The 16258-nt window shown below is 36.2% G+C and overlaps 1 protein-coding gene across 12 annotated transcripts in view; it reads left to right on the top strand.

Moving 5' to 3' along the window:
- The window catches only part of ttll7 (tubulin tyrosine ligase-like family, member 7), a 169521-nt gene that overhangs the window by 30040 nt on the left and 123223 nt on the right, over window positions 1-16258 (top strand). For all 12 annotated transcript variants that reach the window (XR_012386843.1, XR_012386842.1, XR_012386845.1 and 9 more), the window contains 3 exon segments: window positions 523-739; window positions 3784-3948; window positions 9178-9336. Coding sequence is in view for 7 of the 12 variants with exons in the window: in XM_009305813.5 (XP_009304088.2) it covers window positions 523-739; window positions 3784-3948; window positions 9178-9336 (541 nt within the window). In the remaining 5 variants the exon portion in view is untranslated.

Genomic DNA, 16258 nt, shown 5'->3' with positions numbered 1-16258 from the left:
GCGTCACATACAGTAGGTGAGTGGAATTGACAAACCACCCGTAGAAACACTTTTCTCTCTATATGCACCAGACACTTTACTTAAACTCACTCTTAAAAGAACTCAATAAGGAAAACTACGTTTACTTGTGAATGTTCCACTAATCATGTACCTTAAATACATTTTTTTGCACAATTTCTTGCACAATATTGTTCTGTCTTGTAAAAGTACTTATATAGTCGGTTTCAGTTTATGTCAATAATTAAGTATTTATAGTAGATGTATAATTAGTAGTTCAGTATGTTGATTTGTATAGGTTTAAAACATTCTGCATTGTGTTCATATATACTGTGTGTAGCAACGTTGTCCTCCGAGAGTTACCATTTTATTCCACTGTAGGTCAACACATGTAGTGAAATGATAGTTAAGCTCAACTTGACTTGACGCACTTTGGAGTTTTAAATTTTGTAATGAAATAAAATATGCACCACACATTTTGGGGATGCTATTATTTTTAATGCAATTTTTCTCATTTTCTTCCAGGATATCTCTGATTCGAAACTGTGAAAAGCTCCCGGTCCAGGATCACTTCATTGTGCAGGAATATTTAGACAAGCCCTTCCTTATGGAGGGCTACAAATTTGACCTGAGATTCTACATTCTTGTCACTTCCTGTGATCCACTACGTGTCTTCCTTTACAACGATGGCCTGGTGCGAATGGGCACAGAAAAGTATCACACGCCAAATGAGTCAAACTTGGTAAGTTGGCTAATAGTACAGCAATAGCAATGTACAATACTCTATAATAATGCAATGCATAATACCCTGTAGTAGATGTATTTGTGAATAAAAGATGTATCAAATAACTTTAATAATGTCAAAACCCTGTACTCTACTCTATCATAAAGACAATTGTGACAATCAGGGCTTGACATTAACACCCGTCAACCTGCCAAATGCGGGTAGATTTCAGCTGTGGCGGGTTAGAGAGCCACCTCCACTAGCCACTTTGGCTGGTTGAAAATAGTTTTTAAATTGTAGCTTTCTTAAAGCAGGGTTCGACAATAAAGATGGCCCAATATGCGTGTAAATGCAATCTTAGACCCGAGAAGCAGCACGACTGACTGTGTTTGCGTGCAAGCTAAAGAAAGCAGATGAATACTGAATGTAAGGCTGATCACTGGTGCTAACTGACTGTTTAAACTGCGTGCACGCTCCCGTTTCCTTGCGTGGAGCAACTGTGCCCAGAAACACAACTGTTGTGAGCCGTTCTCTTTCAAATAGACTAGACAAAAAGTTATGCTCATGCATTCACAGTCTTGCTGCTCTCAAGAGCTGTAGATTTGTTTTGTTTTTCATAAGCAGCACTGGTTGCTTTCCCTTTAACCATTCTTTAGACAGATTATTAATTGGCCTAACGTTAACCTTCTGTGTTTGATCGTCCTTGTATCATCACACATAGTATGTTTTATTCACCTGCTTTTTTTTGCTTACAGTTATTTTTGTTAATATGGTTTAATGATCAATTTTTACAATAACATTGCTTTAATAGGAGATTAACTCCATTTAGGTAGGTAACTGGTGTAGGTAACTGGTGATCTGGGACCTTTAGCCTGGATTGATTACTGTGCATAGTTTTAGATGCATGACAATAATTCTAATTGTTTTTTTATTTTTTATTTTTTTTTATTATTTTTTTTAAGAAATGTTCTGTTAAATAAAAAGTATAGTATACAACTGTATTTTGGTTGTTTTGACACATTTAAAATGTGTGGCTAAGAATAATACATTTGGTTAATGCTTCGTTTTGAGTTCTGAAAAGTCATGTGAAATAAAAACTAATTGTAATACCCATGTACAGTAAGACCCATTTGCTCATGCACATTGAGCGAGCTCATACTCTACAGACAAAACGTGAAATGCATGGCATGTGGACATAACACAAAATGTAAATCAAGTCATTTTAGCATGTCAAAGTCATATGTATGCATATAAAATATATTTTCTCTACAACAGATTGTGGGTAGTGGAAATGCCGAGTGGCTAGTAATGTTGAAAAACTACTTGCCACAGTGGCTGGTGATCAAAAAAGTTGATGTCAAGCATTGGTGACAATACATATTGATTCCCCAAAAAATGTAAGCAAGAATTTTAACTAGGTTTTGGCCGATGTCCGATAAACAACATGATGCTAAGCCAGCATCGCAGATCCTCCTCCTCGCCCCCGTCACAAACTCGCTCGCGAAAAATATACACTAATACGTAAAATGACATTTTAGAACTAAAATGATCCACACCGTGTTTTACCTAGCATTTTTGAACAGCCCTCCGTCCGCTGAAAACGCACGTCACGTGACCACACACGCACACTAACACAGCCACACACCCACATTCACGCGCTCTAGCTCCAGAGAGCAGTACACGTCGGACAGTTTATCAAGGATGTACAACTGGATCACGTCTCACTATGTACGTTGTTAAACGTGATATTTAATTGATCTTGTCTCTATCTGACGACTCTTTTTGGCCTCGTGAATCTATCAGGTATTGTGTCACAGCATCAGTTCACTGCTTCAATCTTTCACTTTCACACGTGTACTTAGTAATTTTTAGCGAATACTGTTGGTTGTGCACCTTTTTTACCAACCAACCTCCTGCGTAAAAAGTGATTGACAGGTGGTAATTTATGTGCAGCTTATTATTATTTATTTATGATTTGTTTATGGGTAAAACAAAGACCATGCGGGTCAGGTAGTTAATACTGTAGGCTACAAATAATTAATTTGTTATAAATTAATTAATTATTCATAAATAATTAATTGACCTCCGCCTATGATGTACGATGCCAAATTGGTCAACATCGCCGAACTCCTAATTTAAACTCTCTCGTACGTAATTGGCAGCAAGACTATATTGAGACTACACACTATATGTATTGTGATGAAAATACTTGCATAGCAAGGTTATAGTAAATCTATTCACAAGTAGGTGTATCCCATTAACAGTGAGTACTTTGATTTGGAGTTTACATGGACACCAATAATCCAGTTTTAATGCGATTAAGACAATACACTGATTAAGAGTCGGCCGTGTAAACCACAATTTTTGATTACCTTAATCTGACTAAATACTTAATTGAAGTTAACAGAAATGGAATTAAGACTTGTGAAGTATGCCAATTTTATTTGGATTATTGAAGTGCAATATAGACATGTAAACAGCGCAATCAAACTATAACCATTGTGTAGGACTTTAACCTCATTTTGCGACTGGATAGTCTAAACGCACACTGCTGTTTGACAATATTCTCTGCACCCACCAAGTTAGTGTAGGACCACAGTCACCTGCGTTGCGAATTGCAGAATTTTTTTTCCCTACACGGTGTGCGGTATCAAATTCGATTGAAACAAAACTCATCCAGCAGTTTATACTTGCATCCAATATCTCGTTTGTCACAAGGGGCATGCATGAAATGTTCCTAAATGAAAGTGAAAGTGCCAAACTGAAGTTAAAGTCCACAAATTAAAAATAAATGCCTGAAATGACATGAAACTCTGGAGGAAACGTGGATAGAGTGAAATAATGATGTTCTATAACATGTAAAACAGGATCATGAAAGGATCATGAAAAACAACTGCTATAAACACCTTAATTATATTATTGTTTTGTTCAGATTAAGGCATATAATTCGATTACCATGTAAACTTAGTCACTGTGAGTAAAACATATGTAAATTGTCATATTGGAAACCATAAAATATGGTGGCACTGTAAATAATTATTTTCATGCATTTATTTCCACAGAACCAGCTATACATGCACTTGACCAACTATTCCGTGAACAAACACAATGAAAACTTTGAGCGTGATGAAACTGTGGACAAAGGCAGCAAACGGTCAATTGGCTGGTTCACCGAGTTCCTTCGGATTAATGATTATGATGTGGCCAAATTCTGGGGAGATGTATCGGTGAGTTTTAATTACTACTGCTTTTTATTATTAATCTGGGGCTGCATCACCCTCTTTAGCCCCAAGTTATTTTTTTTTTACACGCATTCTTTGTTTTTCTTTGCTATTTGGGCTTATTGAAACCTAATTAGAATAAAAAGTGTCATCTTTTGATATGATGTACTTAGAGAAAAATGATGTCCATATATGTGGACTCGAGGTCCGAATTTACATCAAACACTTTTTCCTGACTGTTTTTTTAATGTAAATATAACATATACATTTTTTTGAACATGTTTTGACTATCAGAGAGTAAAAGCAACATTTTCCCCCATTTTAAACAGTTAAAAATTGTGTTTGGGACATTTCATATGCTGCAAAACAGTTGCAGGATGACACTATGTTTGTAACAAAATAAAACATTCAAAGAATTTTAAAAAGCCACTTAAGAGCTAAAATGTGCTGTCCACGTACAGTATGTGGCCACTAAGCCCTAGGAGGTTAAATGCAACCTGACACAAGTCTTGTTGCCTATCCAAGTTTTAGGAATGACAAATAATAACTTGACTTCTAGTTGATCATTTGGTATAAGAAATAACTTAAATAAAAGACAACAGACTCTAGATCATGCTTATTTTACCAAAATAAAACATGATCATGCCTTGATTTTAAATTATTTAATTAGGACACTAAGTTCTGACTTTGCTTAGACAAAAGCCTTGTCACTTAAAAGAATGAATATTGTGTATGACTCCCATGAGCTTGAGCATCCATGCATCTCTGCAATGACTCAAATAACTCATTACTAAAGTATTCTAGAATGGTAAAGTAAGCGTTCATGCAGGACTCCCAGAGTTCATCAAGACTCTTTGGATTCATCTTCAATCTTCATTATCATCTTACCCCAGACATTCTCAATAATTTTCATGTCTGGTGACTCGGCTTGCCAATCCTGGAACTTTGATGTGGAGGCTGAAGTTGATGTTGCCATCCACTCTGCAGATCTCTCGCACGCCGCCATGCTGAATGTAACCCCAAACCATGATTTTTTTTCTTAACCAAACTTGACTTATTTTGGTGAGAATATTGGATCCATACTGATTCCAATAGGTCTTCTGCAGTATCAGTGATGATTGGGATGCAGTTCAACAGATGATTCATCTGAAAAATCTACCTTCTGCCACTTTCCTAAATGATCAACTAGATGTCGAGATATTTCATGCTACTCTTAAAACTGGGATCGACGACAAGACATTTGTCAGGGAGTGTACAGTAAAAAAGTGACATTTTAACTTGTTTAAATATATGACATGATAAAAGGTGATTTAATTCAAATGATTTGTGTATAGTTTTGATGAATAGTTTTCCCACGCACTAGCCATCTAGTTCATTATGCTTGGATTTACTGAAGACACTCAGATCTTGTTTTTGTAGCTGCAGCCAATGCTTTGCCTTGTTTGACTGAGTTTGACAAGCTAACGCAATTAGGGCCTTTCACAAAGGTCATTTTTATATCTGTCTCTGCTCTTTTTTTAATTGTCTGTGTAAACATGCGCTAGATGGACAGTTGCGATGCATTTCACAGACTTTTTAGCTTCTTGCATCATGAGCAGTGTCGAGTTAAAAGAGTTTTTCAACTAATATTAGAACTTTTTAAAAGTGTTTTGCAGTTCATATGATGCCATTGATTCACACACATATCAGAAGACGTCGTGCACCACGGTTCCAGTAATGACCTGATAGACTGCAATTTTACTTTAAATCAGCCTCCGTGGCTTCAGTTTCTTAATTGAATCAACTTTTCCTGTCAAAACGTATCTGTTTTGTGTCAATATGTCAGTAGTGTGACAGCTTTGCCCTTATCTTTTTCCTGTTTCTGTTTGCACTCCCTCTGTTTTCCTTTTTCTTTAATCTAATTGTAAATTTTCCATCTTTTAAATTGAGGGCTAATCCATTCACTAGACATTTGTATTTGTTGACTTATTTGGCAAGCTTTCATAAGTGTTCAGTTTACCCAGTGTGCACCTTAATAATTTAGTGCCTCTATGTACAGTTGAAGTCAAAATTATTAGCCCTCTTGAATTATTTTCTCAACACATTTCTAAACATAATAGTTTAAATAACACATTTTTTTTTTATCGTTGCCATGATGACAGTACATAGTATTTACTACTATTTACTGGACCTCTGCTGCTGTAGCCCATCCACCTCAAGGTTGGAAATGCTGTGCATTCAGAAATGCTCTTCTGCAGACCTTGGTTGTATTGAGCGGCTATTTGACTTACTGTTGCCTTTCTATCAGCTCGAACCAGTCTGCCCATTCTCCTCTGGCATTAACAAGGCATTTGCGCTCGCAGAACTGCCGCTCCCTGAATTTTTTTCTCTTTTTCAGACCATTCTCTATAAACCCTATGGTTGTGCGTGAAAATCCCAGTAGATCAGCAGTTTCTGAAATACTCAGACCAGCCCGTCTGGCACCAACAACTATGTTCAAAGTCACTTAAATCACCCTTATTCCCCATTCTAATGCTCGGTTTAAACTGCAGCAGATTATCTTGGCCATGGCTATTTTTCAATACCAAGTATGCAAAGTTCCGACTTGCGTCCTTGAAAGTTCAGACTTGCCAAGTACAGACTTGGAAGAACTAACTATCAAGGACGCGAGCGTCACTTACCTCACCATGGATTCATCAGTTTCACTTTATATAAAAAATTAAATTATTTAATTATGTAAAGCATGGCCTGATAATTAATATTATATTAATATTATAAATCTACATATTTTGATTTAAGAAAATGTCAACATGAATCACTCTAAATGTGAAGTGAATGTATATTGTCAGATTTAATAAACTACATTGGACAATATACAAGTATAAAGTACAAGACGTACACAATAAGACATTTGTTAAACTAAGACAAACAGCATACAACACGGTAACCCAATTAAAGACAATTATAAAAGGTAACAAAATAATACACCTGATCACAAATAATAGATTTATAAGACCAAAAGCTGTCAGTTAGATATACACAAAATGTATTAAATATCATGTATTAATAACTACAATGGACGATGCAATCCAGCGGTACATCTGTGATGGACTGGCTGATGTAAAGCTGCTCTAGGCGGAGGAGGTGATGACGAAGCTCCCGCTGACCTGCTGGCGGGTCAGAGTCCGCATAAGCTAATGCCGAGTTCAGACTGCATGATTTTCAAAGTAGTCGTGTCACAGATTTTTTCACACTGCATGACTATCTGGGCTAGCGTTTCGTCGCTGCTTTGTTTACACTGCAAGATGGTTCGGCGACATGGACATTCACATTGCATGACTTCACTATATGAAGAATCGCCAACAACTTCGTCCAAACTACGTCTCGCAGCCAAAAACATGTAGTATGTCTTTTGTTATTAACTACATAATGAGAAAGAAGCCTTTAATGGGGTAGAACATGTACATGTTTGCTCACCTGGGTTTAAAAGGAATTAGCCATTTCTCCTCAACGTTGATAATAAACTAATTTCTTTCTGTATGAAATTTCAAACAGACACGGTTGCTCCTGAGTCCTGTCAAACCTCCACTAGTTTTTCCTCCATTTCGTGGGTCCAAATAAACCGAAAAAGAGCGCTTTTAACTTCTCCCCCAGCCTCCCGCTGGCCTGCAGCAGGTATACACACACGCACACACAAGTGAAAGCTGCTCTCTCATTGGCTGTAGGTGATGGCTGATGTTATTTTCAGTCAAAACTCATTTCACACGGCATGGTTTGAATCGCCGACAGCTCCAGATATTCAGCACTCCAAATATCTCACAGGCAATGGCGACTCATCGGCGATTCTCTCAGATCGCGTCTTTGATCGTTCATACTGTGTGATTGTCACTCACGTGCACGGGCAGCGATTTGCCTGTGATTTCAGGCATTTGTCTGCGATTTCTCAAAACCTGTCGGCGAGCCAAAATCGGGGCTAAAATCACGCAGTCTGAACTAGGCATAAGGCACATCGCCAATAACGTGCTATCTTTATAAATAGACTTCTGATTCAAGTTTAAAACAACTACATTCTCGTCTGAAAAACTCTTAAGTTTAATTTGTAACAGAACAGAGGACTATTTTTAAAACAATGCGGGTTTCCTCCTCCGCCATTAGCTTTCGCTAGTTACGCTGCAATTTACATGGACACCAATACTCGGACTGTAATGTGATTAAGATAATACTCTGATTAAGAGTCTACCATGTAAACGTTTTTTTTTTCTTATTTTTTCCATTTGGCCAAATGAAACAGCACTCTTCCAGCACTTCTTACTACTTATTCTTATCCAATAATTGTCACAGGGCATGAGCAATATGTTGCTGAATAAAAGTGAAACTGACGAACTGCAGATAAAGTTGAAAGATTAAAAATGAAACACCCAAAATTACATGATACTCTGGAGGAAACACTGGATAGCCCGGTGATGCCACATTGTTTTATATTGAAAATTTCCTTCTAATAGTCCTTCCTTGGTCTTATCCATATTTCTTTGCACATTGAACACACGTCGGCCACAACAGGAAACTGCAATTGCTCTAATTGCGGAATTTTTTTTTTTTAACGTGTTAAATATTTCAATTTAATCGCATGTGTTAACATGCTAATTTTGACATATATATATATATATATATATATATATATATATATATATATATATATATATATATATATATATATATATATATATATATATATGACACATGCAGGATCATTGCACACACACAAGCACAACACTTTTTTTTTTTTTGTGCCCTGTAAAGGATGCATGCTGGGATCTAACCTGCTTCTACAGAACTGCATTTTTGGGGTCCACGGGATGCTCGGCAAACGTCCCGCCGGTTATCTGCCCCTCGTTCTTCAACACAGGCTCTGTTTAATCATGCAGGGAGACTGCCGGCCTGCCAGACCTGTGATAAGAAAGTACAGCAGTTGATACAGGCCGTCTGTTCCTGTCTTCCTGCGATCTGGCCCTGTCTTCCCATAGTCTGCTGTCATTCTTTGACCTATCATGTCTCTTCAGGGAACCGGGATGTTAATGAGTCCCTCATACGGGCTGTTTGCACATGCAATGAGATTTGGCGAGCATGTCCTTACTGACAGTTAACACAATGTATCTTGCAATTCCTATCTTGCTATTCAGAATGTCCACTTTTGAGTGTACTGTTTGGTCGTGTTGTCTTTTATAACAAAAGTGCGTTTTGTGTGTGTATTTGCAGGAGCTGGTGGTGAAGACCCTGTTAGTGGCTGAGCCGCATGTGCTCCACGCTTATCGCATGTGCCGTCCTGGTCAGCCACCAGGGAGCGCCAGTGTCTGCTTTGAGGTGTTGGGTTTTGACATAATCCTCGACCGCAAGCTCAAGCCCTGGCTCTTAGAGGTCTGTCTTAACCTCTCTCCTCCACATTTGAATGTTCTGACCATGATAGATACCAATGTGAAATTTTATTTTAATAGCAGCACAGTGGTATCTCCCTCCTCTTGATAATTTAAACACTTTTTTAAATTGATAATGTGTTTGCAGATTTTTTTAAATCTTTTTTTTCTAGTTCAAATATCTAAATAATTTTAAATCAAGAAGCATTTTCTAGACATTATGTTTTGTTTTATGAAATGATATGCCAAAATTCTGTGAGGTTTTTCCTTAAATAAGCAAAATAATGTTCACATTATTTTGCTTATCCCATTATCAGATTATTTAGCTTGTTTTAAGGAAAAAACTAATTTTGACATATTTCTTAAAAAAAGACTATATGTTTTGCGTGTCTAGAAAATGCTTCTTGATTTAAAAACTTTTAGACATTTAGACTAGAAACAAGACAAAAAATATAAGTGAGAAAAGCATTTTTTATCTGTTCTTACTTGATGTCTAAATGACCTACCTTTGCAGGATAAATATCAATTATTTCAAAATGAAAATTGTTAAATATAATATTTAGCATTTGCTTACTTGCAACAATGCTTGTTTTACATAATTTTTGTCACATTTTGGTTAATAGCATGTTTTAACAAGTATTGAACATGCTGTGTTTCATCTTCATCATGGCGGACAGCTTAATATGTATATATGTAGGAAAGAATGCGGCGCTCGGCGCTGAAGACCTTTTTTTTCTTTTCATCAGTTTTAGCGAGATAAGGGGTTATTCATGAGTTAGAATTGTTTTATTATATTTATTTCTTTTGTTTGTTCTCACTATCATCCCCTTGCTCGAGTTTAACTAATTTTTGTTTGATACTTTTGTTTGAATTTGCTACTTTATTATATTATTTTTATTAGTGTAAACATTTCTCTTTTTTTCTGTATATTTGGGCATTATTCTGGTTTCACTTTTGTACATTAAATCACTTTTGTTGGCAGTTCTGTTGCTTACACCCTCACATTGTGAAATTACCACACTTTTTAATTGTTTCACGAAACTTACTTGTAAGGAAAAACATTTAAGACAGACAGGCATGCGCTTTGTCTACGACACGAATTCTGTTCCTGTACTCAACTGGAAAACCAAAATGTTTCCACACAGATGACTTAAATGTGTCTGGGGGATCTGCAATCTCCGTACTATGTGAAGCAGCCATCCTGCGTCCTGTAGTAACGAGTGTGATGCTTACTCAAGTCACATGACATGACATGCACTAAAATACTAACTTTAGAATATAAAATTTAGAACAAAACCTCATCATTACTAAAACAATTTAATTAAATGTGATAATAAAGATGTTTAAATTGGTTCAATTAGTTAGAGACAAGTGACGTCAACCTCAACAATGGGCAGCAGGGGGAGTGAGAGTACCGCGATACGACACGAGAGTTTCGCGATGCGTATCGTGGCTGGTGTATCGCGATATTTCGGTTCGGTTTTAATATTGTTACACCCCTAATATATATATATATATATATATATATATATATATATATATATATATATATATATATATATATATATATATATATATATATATATATATATATATACATACATACATACATACATACATACATACATACATACATATATATATATATACATATATATATATATATATATATATATATACACACACACATATATGCCTGTTTATTAGAATTATATCATATGTTTTCTTTAGTTAAGTGGCTAATTCGCCATACAAAAATGTACGATTTTTAAAAAAAGGAGGCCTGGCGCCAATCTCCACCCCTCAACCCAATCGTAATCGTAATTGGGTGATGAGCAAATTGTATTAAATTGTACAAATGTGATCATATACGAATTAGCCTCTAAATCAAAAAGCTAGAAGATAGAGTTATCATGAGATATTTAAAAACTATATGCCTCTGGATTTTTTTTTTTTTTTTTTTTTGGAGGACACATGTCCTAAAGGCAATAAAAAATAATTCACCACAGACTTTTGTTATTAAATTAAAAGCTTACTAAGGTGTTCAAAATAAAGTAATTTTACTATCTGTTTATCCATTTAGTTTTGAATTTGTGACAGCTGAGCACTCGCAGAGAGCCTGTTTAAGCGCCTCGCAGTGATTGTAATTTCTGATTGATTTTGTTGTGTCACATCTGGTCAATAAGGTTTTTTGGCACTGGAATCCTACTGTTTGTTTTCTAATTAGGACATAGTGTGTGTTGTAGGAACATCTAATTCATCAGTAGAGCTGCACAGTCGTGGATAAATTGAGAAGCATGCTATTTTGCTAAAATGGATCCCACAGTTTTACCACAATTTTTTTTAAACGACTAAACAAAATAACACTTAGACCATATTAATATGGTCATATTAAATATATAAGTATTTATATTATTTTAATAAATGCATTCTTAATGAATTCTCATTTCATCCATAAACACTATTTGTGAGAAGGGAAGATTTGTGAGAAGGGAAACGTGAGGGCTTTACAGTATTAAATGGCATCTTGGATTTATTATTCACTGAGCGCACTCACATTCAGGGATTGCTTAATTTGTGAAGGATACATTTAGTGCTCTTAGAATTGGTCCAAAGTAAGATATTAATGTCTACTTTTTTGTTTTTAATTGGGATTTTCTTTGATGCCTATGTTGGTAAGCAGCCCAGTGGGTTTTGTAGAGCAGGAATAATGAAATCATTACTGGACATTTCTGACTTACATTTGCCTTTGTCTTGCTAAAAACAACATGTTTTGTTGTGCTCTTGGTCAACTTTTCACCATTTAAGGCAAAACTTTTCATGTAATTTAGCCAAACAAGCGACTCCTACTGAAAGATGATCCAAAGAGGCAATTGTTTGTGTGTTTGGAAACAGTCAGGCTAGGGTTTGGCATTTTTGGTTCTGTTTCTCATTTTCATTTCCTTTTTCTTTGGCGTTCTGTAATGTCGGATGACAGTCATCTAAACATGTTTTTTTTTTCCAGCTGCTTCTAGCAAGGACATTTTTTAAGTCAGGCAACATGTAGTGATTGCACTGACAATGGTGTTTCACTTTGTGTTTGTAATGGTTATTATTTCATCTAAGCATGAGGTATAGGAACTATGGGTGAAATATGGAGAGTGGGTTTAGATAGCGTTTAACTGTTTATGCAGAGGAGAGTTCAAATCTTAATTTAAGAAAGGGTCACAGTAGAATTTTATTTTGGTTTGCAAGATTATCTTGTTTAAAAGTTCTACAAACAATTATTATTTCATTTTTGTTAAGAAACTACTTGATTAGTTAACTTTATTTACATAAAAACGATTAAAGCACACACTGAAAGCACAGGGTATCTATAGCGTCTTAAAAAGATTTAAAATGTCATTGATTTCAAAAACAAAATTTTAGGCCTTAATGTTTTAAATTCACTGAAATAGTGTCTTGTAGGTCTTAAATCATTTCAAACGGGTCTTAATTTTCCCTTGTTTATGTAAAGCTACCCAATCAATCCAACTGACATACAGTACAATCGCCAACAACACAACAAAACAATTCAACAATCTCAATAACTTTTAGCAAAACTGTATTTATAACTAATTATAGCAGTATGTTTTCCATACAATTAGTTCTTAAAGAGGTATTTACGTTATGTTGAAAACTATTTAAGTATATTACTAGGACCTGCTTGGTTTCACACATTATTTAAATAAGAGAGAGCAAATAGCTAATTAGAATTCGTTTTTGAAGTAATTGTATTTTTATTTATTTATTTTTTTTGCTGGGACATTTAAAAAATCCTTAGCATTTAGCCTTAAATATGTCTGAAATTGCATACTTCGTGGTCTTAAAGTCTTAAATTTGACTTTGTGAAACCTGCAGAAACCCTACATCTTACTCGGGTAAAAGATAAAAAACAGCACCAAATTATACAAAAAAAAGTGTTATTTACTTTATTTAGAAAAGGTTAAGTCAAAGACATTTCAGTCAAAGGTCTTCATGTATCTGATAAATTGTCTTTAATGGAAACTTTGCACTTTTGAATTTTTTCAAATATATATTTGAAATGAGTGTAGAATTTTTTGTATTATTAGTACGTTTCAGGGCTCTCTTTTAAGGATCTAAGCGCAAAGTCTAAAACGCAAGGTACTTTAAAATTATTTGCTATGTTAAAGCCTGATTTATAATTCTGCGTCAGGTGACCGGCGTAACCCACGGCGCAGGCAACGCGCGTGGCTGTGCATTTATACTTCTGCGCGCTGTCTCTGTCAGTCTGCATTAACACTTCCGAAACGCTAGTGGGCAGTGAGGTGTAAATGTTCCTCTGTGTCGAGTTTCTTCTCTGCTTTTTTGCATTTCCTGAACACTTTCGGGATGTACAAGTGGCTCAAACTCGCTCATTTTGAGGCAGGAACCGGCGGACGTGCAACAACTTTAACTATGAGGTAAACACAAAACAAAACTTTCCATCCGGAGCTCCTTCACGGGACTCCACACTTGTAAACAATCGCTCGCGCCATTCGCGCGGCTCTCGGTCCCGCCCAGACTCGTCAGCGCTACCAAGCCGACCAATCACAGAGCTTACGCTACGCGTCGTTGCGACGTGTAGTTACATTTTTTGAGAGGTGCACGTCAGTGACGGCGATGGCCACGGCGAAGGGCTATGCGTCAACGCCGTAGCATACGCCGACGTTTGACGCAGAAGTATAAATCAGCCTTAAGAATGGAAAAATATGGTCTTCACCCCGGCGCATGGTCTAACAGGGTTGTGCGTGTTCTCTTAATGAGTTATGGGTGTGTTTTGAGCATAATGCAGATTAAACTAATTAGAGTTTCATCTCCTATTTCCTTTAAGAGTCAGTTGCATCGCGCCATAGCGTATTTGCTATTTACATGGCGGTCTTTGTAAGTGGAAAAACTGAACACTTCACTATCAAGAAAATAGTTAAACAGAGCATCTGCAGCGCGAGGATAAAAAACAAGCCTCCTCCATTTGACCTCATTACTTCCTCCTTACTTTATTTGTACTCTTTACTTTACTCCTTTACTTTCATGGATAAGGAAACGGTGTTGTACACACCCCACTGAAGACATCCATTAGAGGATTTGTTTCAAAACTATTTCTATATTTAGTTCTAAGTTTCAGCAAACAAATAAATTAACAATAATAACGATGGTTGGCCATATGTAATGATATTTGTGTATCGCAGAACATCCTGTGTGTATTAAGTAATGTGTAAGCCTTGCATAGACGCAAAACTAATGCAGTGTGCGCTGGATTTTAGACCAGTTTTAGTTGGTCATGGGCGCAATCTATTTCAGTTCCTTAAAATAACAACGCACCAACAATGCACCTTAAAACGGCTCCTTTTTAGACCAGAACAACCATGAGTCCACAAAGTGATGCAAATGGATTAGCTATAGCCAGCATCAGGGCATGGATGCAGTGAGCCATTGTTTTTTTTACATTTCAGTGTTTACAAATAGATTACATCAAAAAGAACACAAGTACAGTAATATTGATAAACCATACATCAGTCTAAAACTGTAAACCTCGTGGTGCAAAATGTGAAAATTACAGTTGCGCTCATCTGAAAATAGCAACAAATCGGCCCATACATGTCTTTCGCCGTATTGCACCTGGTGTATGTTAAGGCCCTTGGTGTTTTAACAACAACTATAACAACAATATATTTTAGTGTTTAGTCAAGAACTATATAACTGTAATATATATTTGTTATTGTTATATATCATAATTTAATCATTGTTGAAGGTTTGTTTGCTGGATGTAAGTGAAGGCTTGTATCGTCACCTTGGAGTTATAAGGTTGTATCTGCATTCCATAGAGCAAACAGTATGTGCTTAACATTTGTTTTTTAAATAAAAAGTCTTAAAATGTAGACAACTTTTAATAAACATCCCATAATTTAAATAAGTTGTCATTTAATAAGAATATGTTAATAACTCAATTTTGACAAAAATGTCAGATAGAACCCTATAATTCTAAAATGACAATATAGATATTAAATATATGTCGATTTCGTACGGCTGGCAATCAGTGTAAGGAGCCAAAATATCCTGTTTTGTTTTCTTACCGCTGAACAAGCTGACCTCAGCCCACAGTATTCTGCAAATCAACTGTTGATTTATCAGGGGTACACTTATAGGCAGTTTACATTTTTGTGTTTTGCGTGCAGTATTTCCTGATGCCATTTTTGATTCATGGGATAACAGTTAAAATGGTTTTCTAGCTGCATGGATGTGTTGTGTGGGAATGCTGCTCATTCACTTTTCGTCATTTTAACTGAAGACTGGCGAAAATGTGCTACTTCAGGCTTGAATTGATTGACTCGAAAATCACATATGGAATGTACAAACCGGTCAAAACTGTAATTTATTTTAAGGGCATGTTGTTGTAAATGTTACATTGGCAACCCTACTATTTTTGAAAATTTTTTGGCTTGCGGCATGTGGCCGTCTTTAACATCTAAAGTGAGGTTCCTGCACATCAGCAAGGATAAACGCTTAAATAGCAGCGTATTCAAGACTGACGTTCAGCATAAACACAAGGCTGAGTTTGCTTACACCAGAGCAAGAGCAGACTCCTTCCCCTCTTTCCTCCGTTTGACAGACACACTGCAGAAATGTAGGTCAGGACTGTGAGTTAAGACGGTTAGGATGCAGGAATGCTGGCACTCGTACATGTGGGGTAATGTGCCGTTTGCTGTTCCACAACGCTCCATGCCAGGTTTTCTTTATCACCCACACTTCTGTGTGGCAGTTAAAGCATGACCTAAATCTTTTAACCCAAACTTCTGGCTGCAGCTTCCAACTTACTAACCAGTTCTACATTTTAAAATGCCTTGATGATTATTATTAAGCATTTATTTATTGATTTGCCAGAAGAAGATACATCCTCAGAAGATTCT

Source organism: Danio rerio, chromosome 11 (assembly GCF_049306965.1).
Source record: "Danio rerio strain Tuebingen ecotype United States chromosome 11, GRCz12tu, whole genome shotgun sequence".
Lineage (NCBI taxonomy): Eukaryota > Metazoa > Chordata > Actinopteri > Cypriniformes > Danionidae > Danio > Danio rerio.
This window is presented reverse-complemented; position numbering and strand designations above follow the sequence as displayed.